Raw genomic sequence first — 27095 nt, 5'->3', positions numbered from 1 at the left:
CACACTAAATCTGCTAAAGCAAAGCACGCCTCATTTAATCGAGGACGGAGCTGACGTAGCATTGGGCTGTGTCAGGTCAGCCGGTCAGGTTGCTTGTGTTGCACGCAGTTGGAACAACTAAGGTCAAGTGTGTAACCAATCGCAATACGGCTTCACGACGTGATCCTATTCTATCACGTTTTATTGCGGATTTGACGTTTCAACTGCGATCCGCCATTGAATCTGGACCGATGGTCGGGTTGGGTTGGGGCCGGGCGCCTTAGTTGAACCGGAGATGCCGTTGTATTCTTCACGTTGGAAACTGCGAGTTGGTCTTTTGTACGACCATCAAGCCGCCTGGAATTTGGACGCCGCGCTCTCCAACGCAGCGTCCACAGTGCACCTGCAAGCCCGACTTTGTCGAGTCAGTCCAATGGGAAGCGTACACGTGGAACAGTAGAGTCCCTCCTTTCCACACAACAAAAAAATAAAAAGCTTATACTTTTCCGGTCTCGAGTCAACGCCTCCTCACAGATACCACACCAGAAACCAAACATGTTTTGGCTGACGCACATCTCCTCGCCTTCCTCCTCCTCATTCACTCGGATGGATTTGGAAACCTTGCTGAAGCGCGACCGATTCGCCATTTTCGTCTTCGCTTTGCTGTCGATGTTGATGGGGAAGAGACCAGCCTCGGCCGATCCACCCCCGACGATGAAGGTCTGTGAGCCCAAGGCCTGCGGGAACGGCCTCAACATTAGCTTCCCGTTCTGGCTCGATGGGGAGCAACCAACCTACTGCGGCTATCCTCCCTTCAAGGTCACCTGCAAGAACGGGAGCTATAGTCCCGTTCTTGAATTAGTGGATCATCAGTTCTACCTCTTAAACATCTACTATGATAACCAGTCGTTCCGCCTCACAGCTACAGAAACCTTTGATGATCCCTGCACCTTTCCTTACAGTAATATCACCAATGATTCCAGTATCTACCCTCTCAGCATCAACTCTGCAAACAAGTATATTTTCTTCCTCGTCAATTGCACCAGCAATCAGCTGGATTACCAAAGAAAATCTTGTGGTCAAAATTGGGCCTACTACGGCGGCCAGTACAACTCCACTAGGGTAGACTTGAAAGGCACGGGCTGTGCGCTTGTTATCGTGCCGGTAATAGCAGATCTTGCGTCGGACAATGGTAACTATGCTCAACTTTTGAGGAGCGGATTATTGTTGAACTGGATTTGGCCGGATTGCACTGAATGCAAGCGGAGTGGTGGCAGATGCGGCTTCAATGAGACGATGGGGAGGTTCATGTGCATCTGCCGTGATCAAATCCACCCGGTTATCTGTGGTGAGTATCTGAATTCAGAACAAGCAATGATAATTCCAAATTAAGAGTTTTGTGGATTGAAGATGCTTTCTTTTTTTGTCATAGTTTAGCACATTAAATTTGTGTTTCGTATCGACGCCTGAAGCTCGAATTTGTTTGTCTCGCCATGAATAGTTTTGTTGATAGAGATCTCAGGTCTCTGAACATGACACACTTTGTCATCTATCTTGCTCTGAGTTTTAGTCCTGGATTTCATTTGTCTGTCCTAATCTGATTGCCTAGTACATTTTGGATGGGGATTGGTCAATTCGGAGGCCATATGCCTTATATGACTAGTTTTCTGATTTATAGATCATATAGTTTGTGTTCATGTGACTAGTAATTCTCTTGATCTTGTGAATTCGAAGAACATTGAAGGACAAGTTGCTAATATCCTCTGTAATATTTTCCTACTCCCCTCTCACTGAGTTTTCTTCCCTGCTCATCAAAACAGCATATAAGAATCTGACATTTTTTTTCCTGTTGTCTTTACTACTGAACTTTTCTTATCCCTAATACTAATCTCAGCACTTATTCCTCTTGTTAATCTTGCTCAATTATCTGCTTCTCTTCTCTAGCAAAATGTTCTGATCAGGGGAAGACAAAGTTGAAGTGTAACCATGGCTTCTGCAGCAAGTTCAAGCAATCCATTCAGTTCAAAGATAATTTAGAATGTTGATGAAAAACAGAGTAAAAAGATTTTGTGCCATTTGACCAAAAAGAGAATAAAAAAAATCTGCTTTCTGTCAATTTCTTGTAGGCAAGTTATTAAACAAAAATGTTTCAGGTCTTAAATTTTGACTTGATAGAGTGGCTTAGGAAAAAGGATGTGTCCATAGACTTTCTACAAAATTTGCCTTGTCACTTTTAATGATCTCAGGAATATTATTGTCAGGTAATCCATCGAATGGTGCTCGTCGTAAGCATATTATAATAGGTAAGTGGCAATCATCTCCTGTTCCATCACCTTAAACAGTTTACATTCCACTAATTTACTTGATATCTGCAAATTTTTCTTCAATTATTTTGTAGTTGAAATATTTTCATGCCAACAGGGATTTCTGCAGCAATCGGAAGCCTTCTTCTACTTTTATCTTTGTTTGTGTTCTACAAGAACAAGAAGAAGCAACAGTTCCCCCCATCCTCCAAATCCCTCTTCCGGAATGCCTCTTCCAAGCCATACTTGAAGGACCCCGAGATGAGCGGTACCCATTTCCAGACTCACCTCTTCTCATACGCGGAACTACAGGAGGCTACCGACCGCTTCGATGCCTCCAAAGAACTCGGTGATGGAGGCTTTTGCACCGTCTATAAAGGTACTGCTGAAATAGCTGTATCAAACCGGATTACAATCTACCAGTGGTGTCTCTGATGCCATCTTGTCTTCAGGTAAGCTTCAAGATGGGCGTACTGTTGCAGTCAAGCGGTTGTACGAGAACAATTACAGGCGGTTCGAGCAGTTCATGAATGAGATAGAGATCCTATCACGCCTCCGTCATCAGAATCTCGTTGACCTCTACGGCTGCACCTCTCGCCACAGTCAGGAGCTCTTGCTGGTGTATGAGTTTGTGTCGAATGGCACTCTGGCGGATCACCTCCATGGATACCGGGCTAGTGAAGGGATCCTCACATGGCCGGTGCGTCTCAGGATCGCCATGGAGACAGCCGATGCTCTTGCCTACCTCCACGCGGTCAACCCACCGGTCATACACCGAGATGTCAAAACCAGCAACATCTTGCTTGATTGCAGCTTCCATGTCAAGGTCGCAGATTTCGGGCTCTCACGTCCCTTCTCTACCGACGTCGCGCATATCTCCACCGCTCCCCAGGGCACGCCGGGGTACTTGGACCCCCAGTACCACCGGTGCTACCAGCTCACCGACAAGAGCGACGTTTACAGCTTTGGGGTTGTGTTGGTGGAGCTCATATCCTCGAAACACGCCGTTGACATCACTCGGGACCCGAGCGAGATCAACTTGTCAAGCATGGCAATGACCAGGATCCAGAATGGCGAGCTCGAGAAACTGGTGGACGCCGGCCTGGGGTGTCAATCGGATGAGGCCACGAGGAAGATGATCACCATGGTGGCAGAAGTGGCGTTCGGGTGTTTGCAAGCAGACGGGGTCATGAGGCCAACCATGAAGGAGGTCCTCGAGGTGCTGAGAGCAATAGAGATCGAGGGGTACGAGGTGGGGAAGAAGGCACAACAGGGTGGTGAGAACGGAGATACTGCAGAGCTGCCGAAGAATACCGCACCATTGTCGCCTGATTCTGTCATGGAAAATTGGTACAGCAGCTCTACCACATCACACACCAAGTAAATAAGAGGGAGATCATGTTGTTCTTTCTTCAATTCGCCAAATGGAAATCAGAATGCAGATTGCCAACATATATAGCCATTATGTTTTGGTGTAAAGGTTTCAGTAATGAGCTTGATTGAGGAAGTGTACAGAGCAGATAGAGTTCCCCTGTCTTACATACTTGCATCCAACTCTTCGAGCATGCTGTTTACATTCAGCCTCTTTCCTGTATGGATTCCTATTTCCTTCAATTATCATACCTTTAATTTATGATAGCTTGAATCAGCTGTTGCTTTTCATTTGAGAGGCTCAGAATTTAGCAGAGATGGTATACCATCTTTGAAGAAGAAATGTCTATTTATAGTTGCCTTCATTGATAACCATAAGAAAACAAGAATTAAACAGAGCAATTTTCTGCATATCTTTACAAATATAAATGCAAATTTCATGAACACATATTAAAATTTTTGTTGTATATTATAGGATTTTTAGTTTTAGACTGCCAATCTTTTTTCTTAGATCGTTCTTCTTCGGCACATCTGGTGTAAACTGAAACAGGGGTCGTCTTACTGCAAGCAGAAGGCTAAAACTAGACGTCTTTGGGAAATTGCATGTCCATCATTCTTGATCGAGTCGTTTACTCACATCCCTTTCCGAAACATAAATTTTATTACATGCTTTCAACTCAGAAGCCTAAATTATGTTATAGATCCATCATAATACGTACATCTTCATCATGTGGAATTACAATTGCTATCTTACAGGCAAATCTGATACAAGACTGAAAGGAATCTAAAGAGCAAGATTTAAACCTTGATGTTCTTGCTCGGTCAATTCTTTCTAATTAAGATCCTGTGAAAGATGTTGTTGCTTGATCTTGTTTGTCCACATCAAGTTGGGTAGTCCACATCAAGTTGGGTAGATCCTGTGAAAGATATTAAACCATTATATAAGTCAAACTGAATGTCTTCAATCAACATACTGGACTCTGTTTGCACGTTGTTTGGAGGAATCACTATTTCTTCTTGATATCTTGTTGTTGTTGGCAAACCTTGTGTCGCAGAATTAACTAAAAGATCAAGAGGAAATATGATTAATGTGGTTGAGAAAGAGGTATCAGATTGAGAACAGATCGATGAGGAATAAAAGATCAGTTGAATTACCTTGTTGCATTGTAAAGTGTCCACCGGACGAGACAGTTTCCGTCTGCTGATGCCCCTGACAAGGAGGGAATTGGTCTTCCCCATGGCTGCAGGTCATTGCGTGCCTTACAGCTACTTTCCAGGCCTTGTCCGTCATGCCTCGTAGAATCTGATAAAAGGAGACGATTAATATCACAGACTTCAAGAACATCTCATTGATACAGCTGTTGCTTACTCCTCGGAGAGCGTTCCGATCGTTGTTCAGTAGCCTCAAGAATTCCCGCACTGTTCTCACGTTCGCATCTCTCAAACTCCTGTGGAAGACTCCATCCTTGGCAATCTTTTTGAGTCTCCACACCTCGTCGTGAGGCCGTGGGGGGTTGTGCTTCTTATACGCTGTAAAGAGATTATTAGTTCGTCACATCAGTATCTCAACCACAAGAAGAAGAAGAAGAAGAAGAAATGCTTACATTCTCCTCGGCGGTCTAAAACCTTGAAAGGTTTGGTCACTGCTTCCTTAATCCTCGGTCCTTCATAGCTCCCGGGAGCAACTCTTACACCAAATATAAACCTTCCGCTTCGTACCCAACTCGAGTTATCTGTGAACTCGAGATCCTCGAAAGATGCCATGCCTTCACATACTGCAACCTTGCGGTCTCCCACGAGCAGCTGCGCTCTTCCCTCCCGTTGCTTCACTACGTTCCTGTTGAACTCTTCGGCGGTCCAGTCGTCGTCGTCCCGTGAGGGAAAGTCGCCATTGAGGACCACCACTTCCACCTTCAAAGCCGATCGAGGATAGAGAGCAGGGCTCTCTCCAGTCCGGGTGTCTACAAGTTTGACTTGGAGCGGCCTGTTGTCTTGGTCTTCCACCTTGCTTTTGGTGTAGATCTGGGGTAATATTGGCCTCGTGAAGACGAGTCGCCAGTTCGATGACGCCTCCACCTCCCCAATACGCAGTTGGCTTGGCCTGGAAACGATTGCATCAGTCCTTGCTTTAGGAAAGGACTCACAAAGTGCATGCATGCATGCATGATTAGTATAAGTTGAGCACTGGAAGTGATTGGATCTGTGGATATGTGATACCTCTGCAGTGAAGCCACATAAGGAAGTACACGACTGTGAACCTCCTCATGCACCTGCAACATCAAACATTAAGGATCAGTGGGTTCACTGGCAACAAAATGAGTAGCTCATCGTACCACTTTACGAAGGACGGTGACGACAGCTTCCGTGAACGCGCTGTCAAACACACAGAGCAGCAAGCAAGATCAGCATCAAGAGATCCAAGTTATAGCAGGTCGAGACAAGGATTGTAGAGAAGGTTAGGATTGCTTACGAGGAGAAAGAAGGGAACGATCTCATGCGCTTGACACCGGTGAGGTCTGTGTCGTTCTGATCGAGCTCTCCACGAAGCCTCCCGATAGCCATGGGCCTTCTTCAGTAGGAAAGAGGGAGTAGACACAGAAGCTGGAGCTGCAAGTTATATATACCCGATGGCGAGGAGGGGGAGGGGCGGATTATATTATACAGTTTACGAGGGTTCGTGGAGCGTGTTTGGAAAGGGGATCGAAGGATGCGATGGGGGTCAAGTCGTCGAGGGAAGCTGAGAGGTAATTTTAGGGAACCGAGTTGATGGCCTCGAAAATGTCAGCCACCGTACCACCACCCACCTCAATAGAATGATTCCCACCTTCCATGGAAAGGGATCGCGGCGGAACCATAAATGTCCCCGAAACACGCAACCGTTGATTTTGGGATCGAAAGATTTAAGATTCGGGTTATGTTTATTGGGTTTGATCTGCAAATTAAATTTGATCGAATCAGTGTTGAATCCTTGACTAGTTAGATTCAAACTTTATTTCATTTTTAATATTATATTAGTATTAATGAATCAAAATTTATATTTATAAAAAAATATTGATTTCGTGAGACCAATCTAATCTATCATTTACTTAAATAAATTTGATTAGCCTATAATTTATTTTGCATATGTCATAAGTTATCCCATGACGACATTCAAAATAATTGTAATATAATTTCTTAGTTTACTCAATGAATATTGATATCTACGAGGATGGAGGCTTTAAGAACAAATCATATATTTTTATTTACTTTCTTTCTTATAAGGTTTTATTTTTATATTTTTACTTTCTTTCTTATACTTGGGCCTAAGAAAAAAAGCGAAAACATTATAATACAAGAATGAGAAGATCAATGAATTGAGTTGTTTTTTCACCTTATGATGTGAGACCAATTTAGTCTATCACTTATTTAAATAAATTTGATTAATTTAGAGGTTTTTTTTTTATATACGTTATAAGTTGTCACATGATAACATTTAAAAAATGAAAACAAGGGTGAAAAAATTAAATTATAATTTTGATTGAAGATTTTGTAAAGATTAATCTCTAGTAAGCTTTACAATCGAGAATAATATATTTTTCAAAGGAAAGATCAAATCATATATTTGATTTGATATTAATTATAAAATTTTATTTTTATATTTCTTTTTTTTTTCCTTCTTGTACTTGTTTTATAAAAAAGGTTTAATAAACATTGTAAAGCATGAATGAGAAGATCGACAAATTGGGTTTTTTTTTTTTTTTGAACTTTTGTGTGAGTGATGCGAAGCCATAAATTACATTTTTCGATGAAATGTCTCTAAAGTTACGAGCCTTTCATCCGAAGAATTATCTTTCTTACCTAAAGGAGAATCCTTCTTTAATCTTTTTCTATTTTCCTTTCAAAAAATAAATCCCTCCGTGACTCTTTAACACCAAATTTGATATTATAACTTTTGGTTTAGTTAAGATGTTTCATCATTAAGGTTGACCCATATTTTATATTTCATGAACTCGAGGCAACTTACTAGCTAGCACATACATACGATGCAGGACTAATATAGTCTATCACTTAAATAATTTTGTTTATTTTTGTGGGGTATTTTACATATATAAGTTACCACATAATGACATCTGGAATAATTCTAATTTAGTTTCTTTGAGATCTGTTAAAGGGAATAAAATATGAAAAAATTAAATAATAATTCTGATTGAAAATTACACATATTATGATTGAAGAATTTGTAAAGATTGATCTAATGAAAGCTTATCAATTATGAGTATTATCTTTTCCAAAGAGATGATCAAATCATATATTTGATTTGATATAATTATAATTATAATTATATATATTTTCTTTCACTTGGGCCTATCTCAGACATTATAATATATGAATGAGAAGATCAATGAATTGAGTTTTTTTTTATAGAATAATATTCCATCGTCAATATGCAAGGCAGGTGGAGGTGCAAGACCCTTATCATGATAGTATTCTCCTTGAACAAGAATGATTAGTTATCTATTTTTTAATATTATCTTTTAAGTTATTGTCTCTCTCTCTCTCTCTCTCTCTCTCTCTCTCTCTCTCTCTCTCTCTCTCTCTAATTCCCTATTTAAAAAAGAAAAAAAAAAGAAAATCTCTCTACTATTCATCCTATATCGATTTCTCTCTCTAATTCCCTATTTAAAAAAGAAAAAAAAAAGAAAATCTCTCTACTATTCATCCTATATCGATTGGGTTACAACCTGAAGATGAGTCTCACCACGATGATTAGATAACTAGTCATGTGGATTATTCTTGATGAGTCAACGATAACTTCTTTAGAGAATAAGAGGAAGAAGATATTAAAAATACTTATGTGTACAAAATAGAAAAAAAGATAGAAAGAAAAATAAAACAGATTTGAAAAAGTCGATTTGTATGTTCTGAATTTGGCCTAACGTTATAAAAGATCTAAACTTTTGGATTAAATATATCATTTGATTTCTATTGCAGCATAGCATTGTGGATAGTAAGTACAAAACAGACATTGTTGTGCCAAGCCAGCCCATGTCCATGTCCATGTCCTCCACAAACACCCATAAATTTAGCCAGCCCCATATTCCCCTCTCTCCTGAGTTAGCACTTCAGATTAAGGATGGTAGAATGGCTTTTAAAGTTCTCTAATGTATTCACTCGTCCGATTCTTCTTTTATATTTTAACCGTCACCAATCTTTTGATTTGGTCAAAACAAAGCCAAAGCCAAAGCAAAAAAATATATATATATATATATTGAATATTATACATATGTCATGTCTTCGATTAATTATTTAATCATCATATTAGGATTGATAAGTATTTTAGGATTCAATGACGTACGAATATAATGAAGTTCAATACGAGAAGTTATTGTGAAGGACGAACTCTAAGGGTTCAATAGGAGAAGTTATTGTGAAGGACGATATGAGGAATAATTTGAGGGCTATTGGGTTTGATATTTAGAGAGAATGTTCTCTAAAATTTATAGAGAGATAAAGAAATTTTTTTTTTTAAGATTTATGTGATAAAACGCATAAAAAGATTATACTTGAGTAAGGATAACGATAACATAAGGATTTTATAATTTAATTTACATAAAAAAATTAGTTTTCTCTATCGATACAAATGAGAGTTATCAAAATCATGTAAGACTTTCTAATATATTATTTATTCATTTATCTCTAGAATTTATTATTATTATTATTATTATTATTATTATTATTATTATTATTATTATTATTATTTCGAGTTTTTCTCTCCTTACCCAACAGATCATCCCATGGAATCACTTCACATGACATTTAAGAGAAACCCACCCTACATTATCCATCCCTTGTCATGTAAAAGGCATGGCCATTATTAGAAGTCCCACCAGCATTGGTTGGATTGTTAGAACATGCTTTGAACGTATCCCCAAAAGAAGATATTAGCTCAATTATTAACTCAAAAGCAAGTGGCTGCAGTGTACATGGAAATGATTGCCGACTCTATGGAATTGGTGGTGTGTGGGGAGCTTATGGATGATATCACTTCTTCCTTTTAACCTGATTAACATCTGATCCGGCAAAATGTTTTCCTTTGGCAGCACAACTTGGTGGACCTGTCTCTTGATTCTGGCAATCTTAGATGTTCCCATCTCACATCCTTTTAGCCTACAAGATAACAAAGAATATGATGAAGGACTTGGTGCACCATCTCACACTGGTTGGTGGAAGCCACTTCAACAAGAAAAGCCATTTGACCACATAGCACACTCATGAAGGAACTTCTTTTCAAAGAGAGTAATAGATTATTGCAAGCCAATTTTTGGAGCTAGAATTGTTGGTTTATGTTAGAATAATTTGAACAAGGCCCCACACTCATTTAGGATTCTCACTCACCACAGTGGATTCTAGTTGGCTCCATGTATTGAGGGGAAAGAGCCATGTGCTGTTGTTCCTCCAGTTTCATGCAAGTATACCTTCCAATAGCTCTTCCATGCATCTCCCATTATCATATTAATGTTGCTAGGACAATAATGAGATAGAGATGGGAAAGCCAAGAGGCCATATCTTGCGACATAGAGAATTGGAGTAGGTTGATTGTGCCTACCATTAGAGCATCTCAGGGATGGGAGGGTTGGTGGATCAGCAGCTTGACTGCTATCACAAATGGTCACTCCAACTTCTTTCTCTCAAGGGGACCAACTCAGACTTAAAGGGATGAAGGAGTACCCTTGGCTCTAAATCAAGTAGTGTTGTGGATCAAGATAGACATAAAGTGGTTTTGGCAAGTCCACAGCAGCACCAAACTATGCAGTGCAGTGACCATCCATAGTACCTTCACCTGTCTCCAAACTTAATGAGAGTGGGAGCCACCAAATAGTTGATTCATTTGATGTCATAATGAGGTTGTTCAGAGACAAGGAAGACATCCTGGATCTGATGGTCTCAAGACAAACAGATGCATTTTGGACATTTGTGGCCATCGCAAGTGTGGGACATATAGAAAGTCTGTAACTTGGAATTGGATACAGAATGAGAGGACCACTGCAGTACAATAAATTTTTGTGTTAACTGACCCATTGTCTCCCTCCATTGAACTGTTGCTTCTATCATTTCATTCATCAAAGAACCACTACTTCTTCGATGCTACCTAAAAAAAACAGGATTTTTTCTTGCCAACTTCAGTTTCAATCAGTATGTTTGCACAATCTTCCATTGTCAAATGAGTTAAATTAGGCTTTGTGGAAGCCTACCACCACTTATTTCTTTTTGTGAAAAGAAATGCAGGGGTACAATTGTGACTGCCAGTAATGACAAGAACATGTTGGGGTTGTAAATGCTTGCCCTTAACGCAAATAAACCTTTGTTCGTTGAAATGAATGATGAGCCTAAGTCGTTAATTCAATCAAAAAGTTTAGGATGATTATGTTATGGGTCAAATATAATACATGTCATCCAATTCTTTCAATTTACTTTTTCTTTCATTTGATATATTACTTTTGTTGAAATTAATGATGAATGAGTCAAATTCATCATAATTAATATATACACTGATATCGATTCCATCTGAAAATTTAAATTATGAGCCTAATCCAATATATATTACTCGACTCTTTAAATTCTTATCGATCTAAGATGGTCTTTATCTTAGTTCTTTTTCTCTATCATTTGTCGTATGATCATGCAATTTGTAGTTTATATTATCTATCGAATGCTTGTTGAAATATCTATTTATAAATTTTGAATTAAATTTTTTTTAATCTATTTTTTCTTTTGTAGGTCTTTAAGGAACTATAAGATATTTCAGAGAGACTAATCCCTTACGAATGAAAAATCAATTAGGTCCGTGACTGATGATATCTCTAACTAAATGTAAGCTAATATAAATAATTAAAATAGATGTATGTCCAGTGAAAGAGACCTCAAGATGTTAGCTTTCCATTAAGATTTCCGCACAATGGTATTGCGAAGCCTTGACTGGCCTTTGTATGTGCAACATATTTAGAGAGCTGTTATCATGAAGTGGACGTGAGCCCCAGTTCTGATGGGAGATCTCTTTTTTTTCTCGTAGTTAGTACGATTCGAAGAGATCTGCATCTAATGGAAAACATTGTTTACGTCTAAAACAAGAATAAAATAAGGCGCACATAGAACCCTAAAGTTTAACGTCAATCACGCCAACACATCCATCTTTAGCTGCATTAGCAGTGTGTGAAGGTGGTGGCCCGGAAAAGCTCCATATCTTCTCCCACTTTCTCCCTCTGGTGGACAAAACTTGTGAGTCACGAACGCAAACGCATGTACTGCTTTGTATGTTTTACTGTACAAAACCCCAATAAGCTCTCATTCCTTCACCTTACGACTTGGGAAAGAAAAAGTGATGAACGAGGAAGCAAAACAAATGCTTGTAATGACTGCTGTCAGAACGAGAAGAGGGGGAGAGAGAGAGAGAGAGAGAGAGAGAAGAGTTTTTAGCCAGAGAAATGTAAAAACAAAGATCTTTGTTTAAGCTCTAAGAATTGCTCTTTATTTGAACACTAAAACAGCTGCAGGAGTTAAAAGTTATCTATTGGATAATTTTTTTTTAGAGATTTTATCTTGTTGAGAATAACATAGATAAGAGTTTTAGATAGGTTGGCCATATGGAGTTTAGTTAATTCAAATAACATTAGATGAGATGAAATATAATATTTTTTTCTTGATTTAAATGCTAAGAACAAAAATTATAAAAATAAAATATTACAATCCCATCAAATCGAATATATGATATCAAATAAGTTTCGTATTTGTATTTATATATAAATCAACTAAAATTTTCTTGCATGAAATATGACGTCAGAGACTAATTGAGAGAATAGGACTGTGTTCCTAAAGTATAATGTTTGTGAACTTACTACAATAGTTGTTTATTACAGAGACAAACAGGCTAAATTATCATCATCATCACCACCATCGTGAAGGATCTCTCTCTCTCCATCATCATCATCATCATCATGGCATTCCAAATGAGACCATCAGCTTTGATCTTTGCAAAGGAAAGGAATGGACATGTCTTGGCCATATGCTGTGTCAGGTCAAGTCTTCAGCTTATATGGGTGCAGCAGGGGGGTTTGTGTGCATGTGAGGAGGTCGGAGACAAGAGAGGAGGGTGGTGAGATGGTCAGTGGCCAACTCGATGAGCTCGACGTCGGACATGCAACGCCATACTGAGCCGTCTCACTCTGCACACTGTGTGTGTCCGTCCTCTTTGGGGTAGGGGAGGTGTTGAGCCCGTGAACTCAGTGTTGCCATAACACACATCATTGTCCCAACATACGGGAGGCCTTTCACCTCATCTTCTCCGTTGGCTCTCAACTTGCGAGGGCCACATTGTTGATCCATCGATCGATATCGCTGCGATCTTGACAGCTTAATCTTTTTTGCTTGTTTGTTTTGGATAGAAGTGATGCTGACAACAGTGCGATGATGTTCCATTAAGTCACTTTTATCTCAAGCAAGGAAGCAAAGGTTTGTGTTCTTCTCGTTGGATTCTCCCCTAATTAATTACTTGAGTGCATTTGTAAGCAAGAAGGCTTTATTGAGTGCTCTCTGTGACACTTGTGATGCTAAGTGAAAATAGAAAGAGAATCAAGAAATATTCTCATATTACTAAATGAGTAGTATATCATATATTAAATTTGATCCATTATTTAATAGTTTAAGCTTTTGAGTTGTAATGATGTTTGAGCTGAATTATCAAAAAGAATGAGATTGAATTAAGTGAATAATTAAGTCAATAAAATAAATTGACCACTCAAATTGCCTACGATCAAGTGAGCTAAGGTCAAATTGAAGTTTGACTTGGAATAGTTTGAGATTGTTGAAAATTGAAATAGTTGGGTGAATATAACTTACCTATATATAAATTAGTGTTGAGTGAAACATTAAAGAAAATGGGTCAACATTAAATAGTAGCTTTTGAGAAAAGAAAATTAAGCTAAACTAATACACTACATATTTTGATTACAAATATTATTTTGGGACCTCTGCATGGAGAGTTTTGGGTATGGATTTGAACATTGAACAAGATACGAACAAGCAAAAGAAAGAGGTCATCACCAACAAGAAAAAGAGAGAGAGAGAGAGAGATCATCAAGCTAATCCAACTATTGTCCGTCTCCAACATCAGCATGCGACAAGGACAAGTACTGGAAAATGAGGCACTCCATCAGTGTACTAGAATCTAGTGCAAGAGGGTCCGTGAGAGTGGGTCAGGTGAGTACCAGTCCACTGTTGCTTCTATTCTTGATTCTTCCTACACCCCTAACCTTTCCCAACCTTGTTAGAAGATGTGTTTAGTTCAGCACTGGACAGCCACACAACTTGTGGAGTTCAGCCAAGAGAGGAACGCTTTCCAGCTCCACAGTAACAGTGGTGGTAGACTGCTAGGGTTTGTAGCAGAGACACTAGACGAAATGGACCATTCTAAGAAGCTATTACTACAGCGAAAGTATCAGCCTTACTGTATCCCAGGAAATCTGAAGGCAGCACATGTCCGTGTCACCATCCTCGTTACAGTGGCCCGACTGGTGCAGGACGATCTAATGGTCAGTGTGAAGACGATGAGGATTAATGAAAGACGAGAAGACAAGCGCGAGCTAAGCGACCTCAACCTATATTTTATTTGGGTTGTGTTCCCGAGAGCACTCCGTCTATAGTTGGAGGAGTCGTCCTCCTCCACCCCCTTTTCTTGGGATGTCCGCAACCAATCATGCTACTGTGGAAAGGAGTACCGAGGTGTTTATATAACCATCTCATCTCATCCCATCCGTGTCTTCCGCTCTGTGCGCAGGGTAGATAATAGCCGTGATGACTCCCACTTCCTTTTCCCACTCTTTCTCATGAACTTATCTTTACGTAAACCCCCCTCACGTCCTCGCATATAAATAAAGACACATGCGCTCCGAATGAACTCCGTCGCTCTCTCTCTCTCTCTCTATGTGTTGCGGAGATGAGACACTAGCAGAGTCGTGAGACACATAGTTAAGGATAGGATAAGGAGATGGAGGGGATGCAGTGTCAGGCCAAGGGAACCACCAGCCCACGGCTTAAGCTCTTCGGCTTCCACGTGTCCGACAACGACAACCCCGGCGATGGGAGGGCAGTGGTGGGCAGCCCTACGTCTGCTGCTTCTGCCTCCAGCGGCGCCGGCGGCGGAGATGGGAGGAAGTACGAGTGCCAGTACTGCTGCCGAGAGTTCGCTAACTCCCAGGCGTTGGGCGGCCACCAGAACGCCCACAAGAAGGAGCGGCAGCAGATGAAGCGCGCCCAGTTGCACCACCACCACCATGCCACCTCCGGCCACCGTTCGCCCCATGGTACCTTCTACCACCAGCCCATCGCCTCCGCCTTCGCCCCGTCGCCGCACCTCTTTTCCCCTCCCCGTTCGCCTCCCCCCACGACGCCGGCGCCGCAGGCTGTGGGCCTCCCGGGGAACGCAGCCGCCAGCTGGGCCTACTACCCCCGCCCCGCGCCGCCCCTTCACCTGCCGCGCGGATGCATCGTTCCCCGGTCTCTACCGACCTGTTACTCTTACGGTGGAGACGGTAGCGAGGGAACCCGGTTCTACGACGACGGCCGGCTGATCGGTGGACCCGGGTTCTCCGGAGTGGCACCGGCGGAGGAAGCGGCGGAGGACGCGTACGGGTTGGACCTTCACCTTAGCCTGGCCCCCGCTGGTTCATGACTCGGTCCCGACTCGGCACTGCGCTCGTATCCCGTTATATCGTATGACCGAGTTCAGCAAATGTTATATATGATGAATTTTATTTCTGTAAATTGCTGGTGTTCGAATTTTTCAATTGATTTTTGCTCCACCGGATGAATTCTTACCAATATCAAACCATATATTTTCAATTTTATATGATCAAACAATAAATCGAAATCAATCAGAGTAAGCCATTCCCATTTGTTTCGTATATAGTCCCTTTAATCATGAGCGTCGCAAAAAAAATTATTACTGGAAAACGTAATGTAACAACGAACGAGTCGAAGACGAGTCGAGTGAGTCGGCTCGTCGCCCCGGAACCAGCGCGCGGGTGGTTTCAGATGCACCACCACCTCGAGAACGTACGACGAATGGTGGAGAAGGACACGCGTCGGAGGACGGCAGGAAGTACAAACGGGTTGGACGTTCCCACCTTTGGATCGGATCCCGATGCCCTCCGTGGAATCCTATGCAGTGTGAAGAGAGCAAGTACGTGTGTGCATCACGAAAGAAAAGGAAGCTGTTTCTTTGGATCTCCCCATCTACCTATCTTTGTCATGGAGTTCACAAGATGTGGTTGCCCAAACAGTGTTATTGATCTGTTGGTCAAAACATGTCCAAGAGAAAAGCCCCTGGATTAGATCATCTTAAGATTCGTATCACTTAGTTTATTGGTTTCTGACCTTTTTTTCATCTGGTGGGGTGCTGCTTTTGTAGCTTAATTTTCTATCTCCTCTCTCTTACACCACCATGGCATCCAAGAAATATGACTCGATACACATTTGTCTGATATGTACCTCTATCACAGCCACAATTCAGCTCAAAGCAGTCGAAGAAAAGACAGGTTTGAATTGTTCCTATTAAGGCTTTACTTTATATGATACATACATCGCAAGGTGTCACTTTCATTCTATAAACAAAGCATAAAAACCTAAAGCTGTGTCAGGTGAGTTCACTAAACAAAACAAGTTGACAGATACAGAACACTATTTGACAACAGTAGCCTATACCAAGTAAGATTGATTGCAGATATCATTCCAATGTTGTTGTTTTTGGAGTATAGTCTCTTATATCTCCTACAACTGAGCAGCCTAAAAGAATTCTTGATGAACCGAGCCAGTAGAGTTGCATGCCCCCATCACCTCCGCTTGATAAGGACCCTTCAACCTACAAGATCTCCAAGTTTCATGTACAAAATTTGCTGACAAGATCAAAGTACTGCCTCCAATTGATTTTGAAACAAAGTCAGTGTTCTCTACAGTGTGTTTCCTCAATCAAAGCCCACTAGACCACGCTGCATGGAGTTTTGAAAGTGTATCTAGACATTGTTCTTTCACCAGCAACAGACTGATTGGTTTCTTCCAGCAGAGTCTGACATCAGATATAAATTGCAAACACTTGGATGGTGAGCACCCCAATGTGCTGAAATGGTCATCTTTAGCTATCTTGCAACTTCAAGAGTCATCCATCAGTCCCTATATATATATATATATTTATATTTATAGCACCAATCATTCATGTTTGCCACAAACTCCCAATGCAGCCGCTTTATAACAACTGCACTCTGCAGAACAAGGAAAAATTCTAAATCCTGCTGTGGTTCCTTGTTGTTTTCTTCTTCTCTAAGAATCAATAAGGAAACAACTTCCAAAGACTTGCCTAAACCCACTATACCAAGAAAGTCCAATGCAAAGAAAGCCTCTTCTTTTCTCTGAACTCCCAAGAGATGTGTGTTTGATCCTTGGCTCAAGCCTTCGACATGCCAGACACCTGGACAGAGTACCAAACACTGCACCTATCGATCCTCCCACCAACCAAACTTGCAGAATTCTTTGAGCTAAACACTGTGTTCCAACCTATCTCCACGGCATTGCATCATCATCAAGCGAAGTTTCAAGCCTTTCAGACGCAAGAAGCGTATGCAAGGAGATGGTGGCGGGCATCATTCCGGTGCTGGTCTTTTCTAGGTGAAGCGTATCCCAAGTCCACAACCAACGGCTGCCCTCCATAATTCCGTGCCCAATAAGGGAAAAACACGGCATGGCCCTCCTTTCTCTTGTCAAATAAGTAACTTGCACAAAGGTTCAACTGGGTCGCTTTTTCTAATATGGCCACCAAAGAGACATATCCACAAACACAAGATACGCAAAGCGGGCGCTAATAATAGTCGGGTGTTGCCACTCTCTAACCTTCTGTCCCCCAACTCCAACTGGTGGTCACAGATGCACCCAACCCGGAGGAAAACACTGGGCCCAAGCTCTTGTCGTCACCTGGCACCGAAAGTCTCGGTGAAGTACTGGAAGTGGATGAGGAGTCGAAGAAGGTTTTGCAAAGGACGTTAAAGAGCGTCAACGTAGGGTTTGAATCGAGGCAGGAAGATTAGGGGGGACGTTGAGGATCCCACGATGGGAAGAAAGAAGCTTCTTGCTTGTGTGGTGTCGACATGCACAATCATGCATCTCGCATTTCGAGAACTAATTGGAAAGAGGGAGGCAGAGCGGTCAGTTCTTTGACAGGCATCGGAGGAGACAAGTGTGGGAAGACACCAAGAAGAGAAGAGGGTGGGTGGGCCTCTCACATCTCGGCTTTGCATGATGATGGAAACGTTCACCTAATGCTCCGAGCAAATTCCTCGTTGATGATAAGAGGCAATCTCTCCTCTTTTGATTAAAAGAAAAACCCTTCAAATATATAGATTTTGATGCCTAACACTGTATGACGCCTATGACGTGAAATATTCCTCTTAATCAATACGTGCCATCCTAATCTCAGATCATTGATCGAGTCACATGGGCATCATCTTAATATAAAAAAATATATATATAAAATTTTTTATTTTGTATCATAAAATATATATATTTTTTCATTAAGTCTATTATAAAATATCTATCATATTATAATAATCGAGATTAGTTATTATTTTATTAAAAATCATTATTTTCTGTTTCTGAGGGATCATGTCGAGAAATGAATCTGATCCCGATCTTGGTACAATATGATCCCTCCGTCACGTTCGAAGAAGATCGCGTGTGGGTTCGAACATAGTCGAACTGATCTAATGATCATTGATAGATATTTTTCATGACACGGTCTTATTTTACATGAAAGCAATGCGAATGACCGGCAATTCTCGGATGTGCATGGCAGCTTTTTGATCCACAAAAATACACGGCTGAACTGAATTCTCAGGAATGAAGAGTTGGACAAATTTCCACAAGCTGACACATCAGATGTTTAGATTGTTGACTAGCGTGCACAACTATTTCAAAGTATTAGTGTGCACATAATAAAACCACTGGTGATAGTGGCAGAAAGCAATTGACGTTTTCATCATTAGCATTATTGATCTCTCCCGACTTCAATAAGAGTCTACCAATTGGTCTATAAAGGCATGTCTATAAGAACCAAACAAAAATAAGCCACAAAATCCCGACATATGTTTCTTCGAGAAAGGCCCAAATAATGGAACATGAAGCAAAGCAGCAACCAAGAATATAATATGACGAATAATCTTGGGTAATCATGACTGTCAGGAATGATCAGCATGGCGGTTGATAGTCCCCGTTGAACACTCGAGAACAAAAATCTTCGACACAATGGTTAGCATTGTTCAAAACATCCAATGAATCGAACTCATCAACAACAACACACGTACAACATAAAAAAATGAATGAAATCTTAAGTTGTTGTGACTTTACAAACACATACAACACCAAAAGAATCAGCATATGACAGCAGAACTCGCAAGACTTTTGGAGCTCGAAAATAATGTGGGCTAATGACCATAAATCTTCGAGAGTTTGACACTGTGATCTTACATGTATGGACAAATAATGAAAAAGTGGCACCTTTCTCCTAGTAATGACTGTTGAATCTATAAAACATCATTCCGGAGTAGAAGTGATCAGTTCTACTTGTCACGACGATTGAGATTAAACCATTTCCTTTTGGTTGATTTATCTTTCATGCTGGGGCTTCCATTTGCGGTAGGAGCACTGCTGCTACTACTAGCATCCTCCTTAGAATTTATCACATTACTATTTATCGTAAATGAGGACTGTATATGATTTCTTTGTTTCAACAGCTCGGCAACCTGCGGTGGATAGTCCATAAAGAGCATCAGACAAACAGTGCATAGAAACAGAAAAACGATTGGAAATCTGATAAAAACTAATCAAATTCTCAAGTTAAAACCATCTTGAGCACGTGTCAAGCAACAACTAAATATACTAATATAACTTCAGTAAAATCAATGAGAAATCAATATAAAGAGTGACTCATTGATTAGTATATAGGATGAGGGAAGCTGCAAATGGAACTATCAGTCAGATCTGGAAAGATCCATTAGTTTGGGAGACAGTACTACAAAAACAAGAAGCTGGAGAATCTGCACAATCAAAATCTTGCAGATCTGACAATTCAGCAACTAAAAATTCACCAAGCGAAATAATATTTATGGTGGAAACAAAGAAAAATGAAAATCCACCATGCAAGGACCAAGGTTTTGTAAATCAATTGTGATACCTTTAAGTTGAGATACCATTCAAATAAAACCATTTTACATGCCACTCCTAAGTTCTGTTATCAAGGAAAATACTTACAGATTGCTTTTCGTGGCTATATCTGTTTGTAACCTCCTGGAAATGTGCAAGTGCCTAGAAACCATACCAGATTAAAGTTAGGCAAGTTATTGACATTCCACTGTTTACTGCAAATAAAAAAAACAAATATCCATACTTTTTTGTACTCTACTTCAAACTGCCTCAAGTCATTTCTTTTTGCTAAAATTTTAGACTCAATCTCCTTTAGCTTCCCCTTGGTATCCTCGTATGAATTTGCACACAGCGCCTCGATGGTATAGGTAGCAGGTTTGAAAAAATTATCACCTGGAAAAACACAGTTGGTTAAATATATACAAAGGAATTTGTAAAATGATCCCAAGACATTATATTGCAGGAAAAGAACTAGTAAAGATTACAGACCATAAACAGCAAATGTGTGGGTGCCAGCCTCTAGTTCAGAGACTTCACAAGGTTGGAGACCCTCCAAACTTTTGAAAAATGAAGCCTCAGGATCTTTGGCCATTTCTAACTACACAAACCAAGATTAAAGCATCAAGCTCTTTTACCTGCCTTTGTGGCATCCATATTTTCCAAATAACAATTCAGAGATGGCACGATCAACATACCACGTTAACTGCCAAGTTCATTCGGTACACTTGAAAATGTAAAAAGTACATTCCTGCAGATGTTACTTTGCCGGTCTTTTCACTTTCTTCCTGAAGGTGATACCAAAAACTGAACATTACTGTGAAATACTGAAAGTTGGAAGATGATCTTGTATGCTTAAAATATAAAATGACAGAACCAAGAATTTTTACACTCACAAAATGACACTATATTACAACAACTATGACAATATAATTCTTAAAGTTGATATGTTATTAACATCGATTTAAAAAGGCGCTCGGGCGCTCGCCTAGGCGCTCGGGCGAGGCAAGGCGAGGCCCGAGCGCCTCGCTAAACTTCCAGGCGGCACGCTTCAAAGAGGCGTCGCCTGGGCGCTCGCCCGAGCCCAGGCGCCGGGCGCTTCGAGTGAGCGCCTGGGTTAAACCAGGCGACCGAACCAGGATTTTAGGTCTGGTTCGGTCTCTGGTGGTTAGTTGGTTCAATCAAACCAACTAAAACTGATATCAGCGAAAACCCAACCCTAACCCTCGTTGCCGCTGCCGCTCCCGATCCCGATCCCACTGCTCGCCATTGTCGCTGCTCGCAAACGCTGCTGTTGTCGCCGCTCGCGCCTCCCGCTGCTCGCCGCTCCTGCTCCCGCTGCTCACCGTTGCCGCTGCCACTGTCGCTGCTCGCCGCTCACCGCTCCCGTTGCCGTTGCCTCCTTACATTCCCGCTACCGCTGCCTCCTTACATTCTCGCTCCCATTGCCACTGCCCCCTTACATTCCCGCTCCCGCTCCCGCTCCCGCTCTCGCTGTCTCCTTACACTCCCACTCCCGCTGCTGCTGCCTCCTTACACTCCCGTTGCCGCTGCCTCCTTACACTCCCGTTGCCGCTGCCTCCTTACACTCCACTCCTGCTGCCGCTTCCTCTTTTCTCAGTCAGCACCCTCTTACACTTCCTTCTTCTCCTTCTGTTAACAGTATACAGTATACTGTATATTGTTAATATTGTTAGGTTTATTTGAAATTATTAATTTTCAATACTGTTAATAGATTAATAATATATTATTTTGATTTTAATACTGTTAATTTTTATTTATTTGAAATTATTGTTGGGTTTCAAGATAAATGACAAGTGTACAGAGCAACTCAATAGAGTCTCCAATGACATCAAAAAAAAATCCTGCATGGAAGTATAATTATTTGAAGGATCCGAAAGATCCTAATGCAGTGACTTACATATTCTGCGATAAGACTACTAGAGGTGGTATTTTGAAAATGATTTGTATGAAAATGATAATAATATTGATTATGATGAATGACTTTGATGTAAAATTTTATTGTTTTGAATTTTGAAACTTTTTGTTAATGTGACATTGTGATTTTGTATCTTAGATTTTCTTAATTTAATAGCATATTTTTATTTAAAATTTTAAATAATTATATTATATATTTTTATATTTTAGCATCTCGCTTCACTTGGGCGAGCGCCTAGCGCCTCGCGCCTCGGGCGTTTTTGGACTTTGGCGCCTTTTGGCACCTAGCGCTTTTTAAATCACTGATTATTAATTATGTAGATTTAAAATATATTAAGAAAGAAGACTTAGCAATATCTAAAATAAGGGTGATGCAGGAATGTAAGTTTTAAAGGGACTTTCACAATCTGAGGAGCAAGTTCAATATAATAAACAGACTTGTAAAAATATTTTCATCAAAATAGAGCATACACATTTCTTACCCCCTGATATACAACGGGTAGCAGTGAATTTTTTTTCTTAATAATAGAGGAATAGAAAGAGAAAGAAAAATAATAATTGAATGATAATAAAAAAATAAAGGATAATTACTAGATTCGCTCTGGCTCAAGAAGCGAACTCTCAGGATGAAGGCATCGCACCTCTACATATCTCGTACGTGGATGATCGAATCATTCCATTGGAAAAATAAATGTAACATTATACCACTCACACATAAAGTGGGAAGAACTCAATTTACTAATCCATTTCCGATCGATCTATAATAATGTTTTGGCCCCTTTTTATAGGTATAAATACGAAAGAAAGATAAGTACAGAAACAAGAAAAATTACAATCCTATCAAATCAAATATATGATGTGTTCCATTTGAAGAAGATAATAACCTTGACTTGATTTGAAAAATAATCTTCCGTTCTTGATTCATCTTTGTAGAGATGAATCTTCAAGCAAGATTTGTAATCTCCAATATAAAAAAATATGATTTGGTTCATTTTTCTACATTTGCTTTCTTTTTCTCTTTGTTGAGTAAATGTTAACATATGACAACTTATTACATATGCAAAAGATCCCTAAATTAATCAAATTTATTTAAATAAAAGATAAGTTAAATTGCTCCTGCATCACCCCCACATGAAGCTAGTACTTATATGTTCTGTGTTAATGCATATAGCATATGAATATTTCAATATTTACACTTACTATTGGTATTGTCCACATTAAGATTTACAACTTGGTATGCAATGGCTTTGTATCATTATCAACTTTGTCTTCACGCTTACAATTTGAATTGTTAACTAGTCTCTATTAGGTAATCCAATGGATTTGAAACTTAACTCAGATAGGGACATGATTTCAGTGCACAATTTGCTAGTGTCAAGAATTACTAATTATTCAATAATCATCTGAATCAAACTTCAAGAAGTAGTGAATTTGAATGTTTTCAAAAAAATTGAATGCAAAAAACTAAAACCATTCAACTAACAGAACACCCATTTGAATACTCTATAGACATGTCTACTTGATGGAGTATAACTGATCAGTTCTAAGCTCACTTTTGTGTTAACCGAAAGATCAGTTCTAAAACCATTCAACTAACAGAACACCCACTTGAATACTCTATAGACATGCCTACTAGATGGAGTATAACTGATCAGTTCTAAGCTCACCTTTGTGTTAGTCGAAAGAACATCATGAAGCAAGAAATCCAATTTATATAGCATAAAAAAGCATCAACATTTGGTGCCACCATCATAATTAACAGTCAGAAGAGTTTAAAAGCAAAAAAAAAAAACTACTATTACCTGTAAAGTTAACCCATAGCCACCATGTGCTTCCTTTTCAAAGTAAAGTAGCTGTGACAAGGACTCAGTGTCAGATGATGTTGGCTCAGTGAACAGATTGATAATGGAAAGAGAATATTATATCATAACTGAAGATAAACAATAGAATATTTAGATATCTTTGGATAACAAACTGAAACCTCAAGTTGTTTGGAAAAGTTTCTCTATTTTATACACCTTAAATTTGCTTCGCACAGCAGAGGTCACTCTAATGACAATCCCTGCTTGAGCTTGTTGATCACTAATTGTTACACCAAAAAAATGAGCACAATGCTTATCGACCTGCATCGATGTGGAAAAGGATAAGAAAAATATATATGTTAACATAACTTCCTGACGATAGAAAGGTCAGTAAATAAATACTTTGCCACTGAATGAGGTTCCAAGAGGAAGTGGTTCTACTGTAACATTTCCATAAAGAGCTTCTTCAAGAACAATAGCAGAAACCATAGTCTTGATAGGAACTCCCAGCTTGCTATAGGCAAAAGAATTATTACAGGCTCAGAAGAAAAAATAGCACAGAAACCAAGTCATATAACTTTGCTCTACTGTCACCTGAAAAGAGCTGCAAACATTGTATTGAAAGTTCCAAGGCTAGACAAGTCGATCTCCATATCCATGCCCTGACTTTCTAAAGCCTTTAAAGCCAAGCCAGAAGAAACAACAGACACATTACAACAAATTGCCCTTATGAAAACAAATCAACAAGACAGTAATTGGATTTTATGAGAGTGAAAAACATGTGTATTCTTATAAAAGGTTTCATGGCAAAAGAAACACTAAAAGTTATAGCTTTGGTAGAGGTACAGAAATTTATAGAAGTCATTATGGAAAGAGAAAAAGAAACACCAAACCATCTAAAGCTAATTGCAGATACCAAAACCTAGCATATCTAGCAGATGTCAAGATTTGGTGATTGTGAAATTATCATTTCCACATTTATTCTTCTCAATTGTCAAGTCTCTTGATATTAAACCAAACTGATACTATTGTACCCAGAGTAGTTTCTTGTTTCATAGATCTTCCAAATCCATTTTGTGAGTTTCCATATCTTCATCATAAGGTCAAGTCATCATTTTGTTTGTTATCTTCTTGACTTTTGTCCAAATCACACAACTAGTCCTGAAAAGTCAGGTTAAGCCAAAATATAGTCAGGCTAGACTGACCATTCCAATAGTCTTAACATCAAGAATCGACAACATTATATGTCAAAGGGATAACCAATCAGGAAAATGTATAAAAAAGGTGAGAGAGTACAGCATGTCGAAAAAGCATTACAGAGACTAATTTGGACTAGCACAATGATTATGGTTATAATGCTTAACCCATAATCCATTCCCAACACGGGCCTGCTATCCTGCAAGGTGATGGAGGACCCATGCATTCCAAATCTACTTTCACAATACTGTCATCTAATTCAAAGATTATAAATCAATGATGAATAGTGATCACCAGATGGCGATTCATCTTGACCTAGCTAACGAACTGATACCAGATGGGCCTACAGATAAATTTTATTGCACCATTTGCTTTCAACGAAAAAATAGCATAACATTCTAATATTTTCTTTCCTTAATTTTATCAAAGCACCATAACAAAACATCATTCTTTTTTCTTGTATTGAATTTAACTGTTGAGAAGCACCCACCTCAAAACCAGCAGCATCATATTGCCTTCTTTTCTCAGGATCTGACAAGATGCTATAGGCATAGGCAACTTCTTGGAAAAGTTCAGAAGCTTCCGGGTTGTTAGCATTCTTATCAGGGTGATACCTATTCGTGTCAAAATTAAAAATCAATTTCCCATGTGAATGCAAGAAAGAGGAAGGGAACTATCTGACTATTAATAAATAAAGCACCTGTTATTCACTGATCACATAACATGTGCAAGAAAATTTTTAAAGGAGAAAAAGAAAAGAAAGATAATAGTTTTAAGCAGAGAATAATCGGTATCATAACACGATGTATACAAAGATAAATAAATTAAAGTTTAATGCTGAAGAAACAACAAGCCTGTTACGACAAAAATGAAAGAGAACAAATTGTTTGATAATGATCTCAAGAGAAAAATGAACCAAAACCAAAGAGCCTCAAAACTTTGGGTCTTCACTAGATATTCTTCATAGCAATTTGTTATTTCTAAAGAAACACATTTTGTTCGAAGGTAACAATCCATTAAGTTCATCCGGCAACCTATCAAGGTTATATTTCTCTCTTATGAACACTCAACTGACTAAAGCCATTTTGTTGACAATGATCTGGTTCATGCTGCATATGACTACAGCAGCTGAAAATTTTGAACGATGCACAAGATATTCAAATTATCAAACCATGGGATCACCCTCCTAAAAATTTCTCTTAATTAAGATATGCAACATTCTCACAAATATCAGATGTGAGTTACATAAAACCCCTCCCTGCCCTTTCGCTCAGTTATATTTTAGCGATAAGAATCAATACTAGCTTGAAAGTACCAAGGCAAACATTATGCCAAAAATCTGCTACATAAATGATTTGAAAGCATCTCAACTCAACTAGTAGAATTTTGTTTCTACTTGTAGAAATCCTACTACCGAAGAATCACTAAACTATTCTTTATATGACTTCACAGAAAAGAGGCCATGTGGTAGGTAGATTCAAATTAATTCTATTTTCTTTCATCTATGCAAGGGCTGCAATCATAGGCATAAATAGTTTTGATAATTTTTTTCGTTTTCATGAGCATAGTGGCGCGTTGTGTGTCAATACATGCTTCAAATTGTGCAGGTAAAAGAGGTCCATCTCTTTTGCAACAATTTTATACAATAGAAAAAAGACTAAAAAAACTAAAAAGTTTCATGATCTTCTATCGCTGACGAAGGTTCATAAAAAAGGCGCAAACATATAAAGTGGATAAGGCCACACGCTTCAAACTGTGTCCATCAACGAAGAGCTACAAAATGCTCTGTTTTTCACTTCAAAAGACATACCTCTCAAGCATAACGAATATAGATAGAAAGACAAATGATACAAACTGAATGGAAGAGAGAAGCAACGCACTTGAGAGCGAGCTTCCGGTACGCGACTTTGATCTCCTGATCAGGCGAATCTCTAGACACGCAGAGAACCTCGTAGGGATCCCGACGTGCGGGCCGCGCCGAGGAACCTCCCATATTTCTCTCCGCCATCCTCCCCCTCTCTCCGCCAACCCAACAAAATCGGGGAGGAGCGCCGAACCCGAGGCGGCAGCTAATCGAACCGGAAATGGAGATCTCCTTGTTCGACTTGGACAACCTATGAGGCCAAGGAAGGAGGAGCAGTCCTCGGTGGAAGGAATCGATTCCCCCTCTAAACCTTTGGCTCCGACGACGACGACGGAATCGTACGAGTGGGGATCGGACGAAAGGGGTTATCGTATATAATTTGGAGCTGCGACGACGGAACACCGTCCCGTTATGCCGTTGAAGAAA

The 27095-nt window shown here is 39.8% G+C and overlaps 4 protein-coding genes across 5 annotated transcripts; 2 read left to right on the top strand and 2 right to left on the bottom strand.

Moving 5' to 3' along the window:
• Nucleotides 1-502: 502 nt before the first annotated feature.
• On the top strand, nucleotides 503-3915 carry LOC135593560 (LEAF RUST 10 DISEASE-RESISTANCE LOCUS RECEPTOR-LIKE PROTEIN KINASE-like 1.2). Its single transcript, XM_065083696.1, has 4 exons — nucleotides 503-1327; nucleotides 2241-2282; nucleotides 2401-2661; nucleotides 2735-3915. The coding sequence occupies exons 1-4, from the start codon at nucleotides 535-537 to the stop codon at nucleotides 3664-3666; spliced, it is 2028 nt and encodes a 675-aa protein (XP_064939768.1). The 5' UTR covers nucleotides 503-534; the 3' UTR covers nucleotides 3667-3915.
• Nucleotides 3916-4295: 380 nt separating this feature from the next.
• LOC135584595 (calmodulin-binding protein 60 D-like) lies at nucleotides 4296-6319 on the bottom strand. 2 transcript variants are annotated; one of them, XM_018818016.2, is made up of 7 exons: nucleotides 6124-6319; nucleotides 5987-6026; nucleotides 5871-5923; nucleotides 5258-5754; nucleotides 5023-5183; nucleotides 4809-4956; nucleotides 4296-4570 (listed from the first exon to the last, which is right to left on the bottom strand). In XM_018818016.2, the coding sequence occupies exons 1-7, from the start codon at nucleotides 6213-6215 to the stop codon at nucleotides 4536-4538; spliced, it is 1026 nt and encodes a 341-aa protein (XP_018673561.2). In that variant the 5' UTR covers nucleotides 6216-6319; the 3' UTR covers nucleotides 4296-4535. The 2 variants fall into 2 exon arrangements, with proteins under 2 accessions (XP_018673561.2, XP_064939769.1); XM_065083697.1 differs by having other exon boundaries at nucleotides 4296-4714; nucleotides 6124-6318.
• An 8032-nt stretch (nucleotides 6320-14351) lies between these two features.
• LOC135593559 (zinc finger protein GIS3-like) lies at nucleotides 14352-15487 on the top strand. Its single transcript, XM_065083695.1, has one exon. The coding sequence runs from the start codon at nucleotides 14674-14676 to the stop codon at nucleotides 15355-15357; it is 684 nt and encodes a 227-aa protein (XP_064939767.1). The 5' UTR covers nucleotides 14352-14673; the 3' UTR covers nucleotides 15358-15487.
• Nucleotides 15488-19037: 3550 nt separating this feature from the next.
• Nucleotides 19038-27095, bottom strand: LOC103998598 (chaperone protein dnaJ 15-like). The gene is made up of 11 exons (XM_009420100.3): nucleotides 26686-27095; nucleotides 25296-25419; nucleotides 24203-24285; nucleotides 24011-24122; nucleotides 23825-23929; nucleotides 23609-23659; nucleotides 20567-20656; nucleotides 20361-20469; nucleotides 20116-20264; nucleotides 19980-20033; nucleotides 19038-19471 (listed from the first exon to the last, which is right to left on the bottom strand). Exons 1-11 carry the CDS (start codon nucleotides 26811-26813, stop codon nucleotides 19289-19291), a joined length of 1188 nt encoding a protein of 395 aa, XP_009418375.2. The 5' UTR covers nucleotides 26814-27095; the 3' UTR covers nucleotides 19038-19288.

The sequence above is a fragment of the Musa acuminata genome, chromosome BXJ1-9 (genome assembly GCF_036884655.1).
Source record: "Musa acuminata AAA Group cultivar baxijiao chromosome BXJ1-9, Cavendish_Baxijiao_AAA, whole genome shotgun sequence".
Classification (NCBI taxonomy): Eukaryota; Viridiplantae; Streptophyta; class Magnoliopsida; order Zingiberales; family Musaceae; genus Musa; species Musa acuminata.
This window is presented reverse-complemented; position numbering and strand designations above follow the sequence as displayed.